This window comes from Argiope bruennichi, chromosome 4 (assembly GCF_947563725.1).
Source record: "Argiope bruennichi chromosome 4, qqArgBrue1.1, whole genome shotgun sequence".
Taxonomy (NCBI): domain Eukaryota; kingdom Metazoa; phylum Arthropoda; class Arachnida; order Araneae; family Araneidae; genus Argiope; species Argiope bruennichi.
This window is the reverse complement of record NC_079154.1, coordinates 60,794,783-60,802,026: the sequence shown is the minus strand read 5'-3', so window position 1 is coordinate 60,802,026 and position 7,244 is coordinate 60,794,783. Positions and strand designations below refer to the sequence as shown.

The 7,244-nt window shown below is 29.3% G+C and overlaps 1 protein-coding gene across 1 annotated transcript; it reads right to left on the bottom strand.

Annotated features, from left to right (window-relative positions):
* Positions 1-507: 507 nt before the first annotated feature.
* On the bottom strand, positions 508-1,491 carry LOC129966280 (uncharacterized). Its single transcript, XM_056080697.1, has one exon. The coding sequence runs from the start codon at positions 1,489-1,491 to the stop codon at positions 508-510; it is 984 nt and encodes a 327-aa protein (XP_055936672.1).
* Between the last annotated feature and the right edge of the window lie 5,753 nt (positions 1,492-7,244).

The window sequence follows — 7,244 nt, the reverse complement described above, 5'->3', positions numbered from 1 at the left end:
TTAAGAAAAAAATAAAATTAATTAAATGGAAAATTTACATTTTCTTTTGCTCAGATATTAATAAATATGTTATTTATTTATTTAGGTATTGTGAATTTTAGAATCAGCATAACAATATCCAACTTATATTTCTGAACGGAACACACATAATAAAAGTAAATTAGCTCCAATAAAGAGTAGACAAGTATTATTTTTTGAGTCCTTTATTGAACTGACAATAAATGATTCCAATAAATACACATGAAAGAGAAGAGATCACAGAAATGTCCTTGAGAATCCAAACCAAACGTTATTGAAGCTCTCAATCTTGTTAAGCAGAGCTGTGGCACTATTTTGTTGCTACTTGTGAGAATGAGCAGTTTAGAAATAAATTAAAAATAAATAAAAGACACCAATAAAAAAAAGAAATCTGCCATGCACCATGTCCTTTGGCTACTTTCTGAAGGTATTCAAATACCACAGTCCTCTTCCCATCTGGATCTTATTCCCATCCTTCTGTAGAAGTCTTCAATAAAAATTCCATGAGAAACACGTTCTTGGCAATGTTGAAACAGATGAAAAAGTAACTAAATTCAAAAAAGAACTAGTGATCTTAAAATCCACCATAACTGAATCCTCCAAGACCATGACCATGCAAGCTGCTATGGTGATGGCCATGATGATGTCCATGGTGGTGTCCATGACCATGGTGATGTCCGTGATGATGTCCATGTTTGTGATGGTGCCCGTGATGGTGTCCATGATGATGTCCATGGTGGTGACCGTGCTTGTGATCATGACCATGATGATGTCCATGATGGTGTCCGTGTTGGTGATGATGACCATGATGATGTCCATGGTGGTGTCCGTGTTTGTGATGATGCCCGTGGTGATGTCCATGGTGGTGTCCGTGCTTGTGGTGGTGGTCATGCCCGTGTTTGTGATGGTGATCGTGGCCATGTTTGTGAAGGTGATGGTGTCCATGATTATGATGATGTCCATGCTTGTGGTGGTGATCGTGTCCGTGTTTGTGGTGATGGTCATGTCCATGCTTGTGGAGGTGATGATGACCATGTTGATGGTGATGTCCATGCTTGTGATGATGGTCGTGTCCATGCTTATGGTGATGATCATGACCGTGTTTGTGGAGGTGGTGGTGACCATGCTGATGTGCATGATGATGTCCATGATGGTGTCCGTGTTTGTGATGATGGCCATGGCCATGTTTATGAACGTGGTGGTGTCCATGATGATGTCCATGCTCATGTTTGTGCTGGTGACCATGCCCATGTTTGTGATGGTGACCATGTCCATGCTTGTGATGGTGTTCATGTCCATGCTTATGATGATGATCATGTCCATGCTTGTGGGCATGATTGTGCTCGTGCTTGTGATCATGTCCATGATGATGACCATGTTTGTGTTCGTGTCCATGCTCATGATCGTGTTTATGGTCGTGACCGTGTTTGTGATGATGGTGGTGGTGGTGGTGATGATGGTGTTCCGTCTCATCCTTGAGTACAACAACTTGTTTCTTATCACTAGAAATGTTAGAAAATTCCATCAGTTATGTCTATTTATTTTTAATATGAAATTTTTTAAATATATTTAATTATCAATTATTTTTTAATAACAAAATTATTTCTGAGTACTTTAAAGAGTTATTTAATATTTTTTTTAGTTCCATGGCTAGAATTCATCTTATGAAAGGAAAGTTTTATACAATGATTTTATTTTTTAGTAATTTAATTTAGCAATATATTGAATTTAAACTTACTGGCCAGGTTCTGGTTCAGGTTCCGGAATCGGATCTGCAGCTGCAAAGTAGACTACCATCATCAGCACGACTAGGCAGGCTTTCATGCTTACCTTCATCTGCAATGATAAATAATAAGAAAATTTCCTCAATTTTAATACTCGTAAAATTAGTTGATTGAAAAAGATATCAAAGTGATTTTTTTATTCAAGAAAACTTAAATTCAATATTTTTATTGTTATAATAAGGTGATAAAAAGTGTTTTTATTTAAAAAAAAATTATGATTCCACATCATGTTGATTTTAGAAAGTTTTATTTTATTTTATTTTTAGAAGATTTAATCTGATGTCTATAATAAAATCTTTATTTATTTTCATTTTTTTTAAGAAAAAAGTAATTTTGGATAATTTTTGTGAGAATGTCTATATGAGCGTTATTTTTTAAAAAAAATCTTTCTAATTATTGCATTGATGTATCAAACGTTTATATAGCCTATGATTATTCTTAACATCTACTTTTAAGAATTAAGCACATATAATAAAATGTCGAAATTAAATGTGATTAAAATATATAACACAAGTTAATAAACCAAATTTTGAAAAAATCACTAATAACAGTTAATATGGTTTTACAATATTAATATTTGTGAATTATTTTCCAATATATTGATGTTCTGCAGAATACAAATGCACATTAAGAATAAGAAAATTTCAGGTAAACTGAAAATATAATAAATAAAAAGATGTCAAGAAAATTGAATTGAATTTTCCGTCAGGTAGAAACGACGATAAAAATTGAAATAATAAAAAAGCAATTAGATTTATCAAGTGTAATTCAATTCTTTAAAAACAATTTTATACTGCAGTGGTTAAATAATTTTCAAACTTACAAACATAAATTATATACATCTTATTAAATTGAACAATCAATAACTTTTTAAGCCTACCAACATCGTGATTACAAGACTTTGATTTCCTAAAGGCATCTGCTATGTTACTACAAATTAAAAAGAAATCTTTAATGCATCTATTAGCCCTGATATTAAATAAAAACCAATGAATAAAGAAAGGGAAAAAGTGAAAAAAAGAAAGAAATTTCCTTGTATGAAAATGCGATAGTGAAACGATTGAAGAAGCTATTAAAAGGGAATCAGTTGCTGTTTTTGGTTCTGCTTCAACAAGATTGAAAGTGAAAACTCGCGGTTGTTTTAAAGTATAGAATAAAATTTCCAAAAACAGTTTTTGAGAATTTCTTTTTTAACTTAAAAAAATTATAATATTCAATCACAATTTTAACTCTGATTTTTTGTAAGTTTAAATAATTTGCTATTATAGTTAGTACCTCCACAATTATTTGAATTTTTCCGACATTTTTTTTCTAATTATATGGAATTCAAAACAAATTCAGGAAATGTAAAGCTAAGATTGAAATTTTAAAAACAAATGTTAAGTTATTTGTTACTTGTATCAAAGCGATCGTTATGTTTTTTTTTCATATGAATATATTTTATATGAATATTATTATATAATAATATATGAATATTACTATATGAATATATTTTATTATATTTTATAGGCTTTTCAAAAGAGAAATAATGCATTATAATATTGGTTGAATTCAATAAGAAATTTCTTCCTGACACTCCGAAAAGTAATTCTTATTAATTAAAAATTCTAATAAAACATAGGGTTACGTTAAAATAATTTAAAAAAAATTATTTGAAAATTATGAAGGTTCAACCTTCAAAGTTTTATTTTCCCTATAGAAACTTCTTGGAATAAAAATTACAGAAATTTAGAATCTTTCATTATAGAAATAAATTATTTCTTCAAAAGAATTTACTTTCAAAATTATATACCTCTCTGCTTTAAAATATTGCATGCTATAATGCCATTGCTGAAATTCCCAGAAGTGAAGTTTTCAAATAAATTATTTATAAAAACAAAAAAGAATCCTAAGTGCGAAATCATATATTATACCTTTACAGCTGTTCCCAAGAGCACTAGAGAAGAAATATCCAAGCGTAGAACTGATGCAGATACTGAATACAATCCGAGTTTATATAGCAGATCTCGAAACGAGCTCTTAGTGAACGTATCCAACAGTATCTTGGCACGGCGACACAATATACTTAATAAGGCAGCACTGTTATCCTTATCGGTTTGCTACTTAATCCCCTCGCCATAATAACCTGGTTTTGACGAGTTTTCACTTTTCTGGAAGAAAAAATCTCAATGTAGCTAATTCTGAGAAGGGTGATTAAAATAATTCGGGTTTTTTTTTTCAATGTAAATGGAATTTTTGATCTAATTTCTTTTAGAATTGAATTATTCCGGTAGCATTTGTGATTGCGTTTTCGAAAGTAAGAATCTCGACTTCAGATGTACTTCAAATTACAGACATATTCATGTTTTGCATTCATTTGATATTTAGAATTTTATTTAAAATAAAATTTATGTAATGTATAATTAATAAAGTAAATAACTTTGGGATGTTTATTTAATGTGTGTATAGTGAATAAAGTAAAACTTTTAAATAAAATTTATGCAATTCGTTTCTAATAAATAAATAAAAATATTTTAAGTAAAGTACATTTGATGTGAGCCTAATGAATAAAAGAATATTTCAATATTATTTATGTAATAAATTATAACAAATTTAACACATAAGAAATAAAAGAAAAAGAATTTTTAAATAGAATTTATGGATACATGTATATTGAATGAAGGAAAAAAAAACTTTTAAATAGAATTTATGTAATATGCGTGTAATAAATAGGTGGCGATTTTTAAAATAAAATTGAGCAATGCGAGTAAACTGCACAACTGAAATTTTTTTAAAATAAAATATATGTATTAGAAAAAAAATTTAAAAAAATTAATTTTTTGTATTATTTTTAAAGGAAAAAATTATATTCTTATTGTTTTATAAGAATCATTTTATTTTGTATTGTTTTTTAAACTTATGTTTAATTCATGCGACAGTGTGTATTTTTATAATTTATACCCATACTTTTATTATATTATATATTATATATTATTATTATTATTATTTTGCTTTTTATTCAATGATTTATAATGATTTTTGTTAAAAGTTTACAAATTATTTATATTACAGTTTCAGAGGTATGTGGTTTATTTACATCTTAATTATCCAAACTGTAAATAACATGCCACTTTCTACACGTAATGACTTAAAGGAGTAATGGAGGGGCCGTGGTGGCTTGGTGGTAAGGTCTGGACTTCGGAAACGGAGGGTTTCAGGTTCGAGACCCTATTCCACTGAAGAACTATCGTATTAGTGGGTCTGGTGCACGTTAAATCCGTCGGGTCCAAACGGCCTCCCGTTGGTGTGGTGTGGAAGTTTGGAGAGGGGGATGTCAACTCAGGTGCCGTCCTCGTCATCTTATCGCGGATCAAAATTTTGAGGTTCGTCCCCGTAGTGTTGCATTAAAACAGGATGTTGATGTAACTAAATTAAAAGAGTAATGGAGCCGCGTAAAATTATTTCATAATTTGTTACCATTCAGGATGCCATTTAAAATTTTTATTTTTTAGAACTAAAATACACTAAATGTGACATTTCAGGCAGAAAAATTCACCAGAAACTTCTTTATTTTCTTGATTGAGGTGAAGATACAAAAGTTTTGTGATTCTGGACAGCTGTGTGATAAAAATGATAGAATAATCTGATGCATCATTTTTCTGTGACTTTATTTCCATTTTATTTCTGGCGACAATGCCTGTCAGTTTCCTCATATAAATATTGCGATGCCTAACTATGAAAGAGTAATGATTTTGAATCTTTTTTTGGTCTTTGATGATATTTGTCTGATTTAATTCTAGAACGAGTAGATATCAATAATTATATTAGTTCTCTATTGTTTGTAAAAGGGACATTATTGACATCCATACCAAAGTCTATATTGTAATTTTTTTTAGCTTTTCTTCGTCTAATTTATAACTAAAACATTTCTTAGTTATCTTTAACTGTTCTCTTAAAACAGTATCTCTGAACATAATATTTTTTTCTGGAAAAATGGAGTGCATAAATTTCTGTAAATATTTAATGTTCAGATCATATTGACTCACCGGTTGTATTCGTATAATAAGCGTAAAGAGCACACCAGAGTTAATAAATAAATCCATTTTGTAAACTACACAACATGTGAGAAATTCTTCTTCAGATAGTAGAACAGCATCAATTTAGTATTCAAAGACAAAGGTAAAAAGGAATACCAAGAAAAACAAGTATTTAAAGCTGATTTATATATATGATATATCAAATGCCCAATAAAATACTTCTTCAATCTTCTTTTTTATCAATTGTACAAACTTGCATTTCCTCATATTGCCAAAAAGTTTCTAATCAAATAGAGCAAAGCCCCTTGATAAAATATTTGCAATTAAATAATACATTGTTCCTACTTTTCTATATCTAGACACTCCTTTTATGTTTGTAGCTATTGGTTTTCAAATTTCAAAAGAAAAAAAAAAGAGAAGAAAGCCTTTGATGGGACATCGGAATACTCAAATTTGTAATTAAAGTCACAGAATGCTAGCAGTTGTATCAGAGTGAACAAATATAAAGTACGAAAACAGAGAAATATGTTTTAACAATAGCTTCGATACTTCATCGGTAAGAATTGCTTTGCTTATGCTTTACTTGAGTATATCTGCTCATCGATTGAATAGATTTACCTTTTAGATGAATACAAATAATTATTTCTTGAATCTTCATGGATTAGGCGAATGGAGAGAGGAGATGAGATTGGCTTTGAATGACATAGTAAATTGTTTAAAGTTTTAAAGATAATATGGACAAATTACGTTAAAATCCGAAAAGCATTAAATTATTATATTTTGCCTGCAATAATTTAATTGTATGAGATAGAGAATATTATTTAGCTCAGCGAGAACTTTGATTCTCAAATTTAAAATTTCTCTGCAGTAAAATTTAAAATGAATGCTGGCTGAGCAAAATATTAAAGACAACAGCTTATATTATATGGATGCTGTTCAGACTTGATCACAGGTGATTCTGTTATGGGCATAAATGTAGCAATGTATTTGCATCACTATTTGAGATCATCAGATAAAATTAATTCAAAATATATAAAATTTGATATATATATATATATATATATAAAATTTGTGTAAAATTATTCTGCGATTGGAACAACTTTACACAGTCTGAACTCCGCATCGATTTCAAAAATTACAGCCCTTTAATTGCAAAATAGAACACTATAAAAAAAGCGAGAGCTATAAAAATGTATGTCAATTCTTAAAAAAATCTCATTCAATCTATATTTGATGAATCATGTTTCTGACAAACAACCGTATAAATTAAATTGACTATCCTAATATCCTTTTGTAAACAAAAGCACATGATAAATACCGATAATAAGAAAATTTTTAGTTTTCAGCATTAATTGCAGATACATTGAGAGATCCAGTTTAATTCAGTAATATTTTTTAGTGAGTTTTATTCTAAAATGAACTAACT

What these genes read in the sequence shown, in the direction of transcription:
- LOC129966280 (XM_056080697.1), bottom strand. Translation starts at nt 1,491, where the DNA reads ATGAGACGGAACACCATCATCACCACCACCACCACCATCATCACAAAC.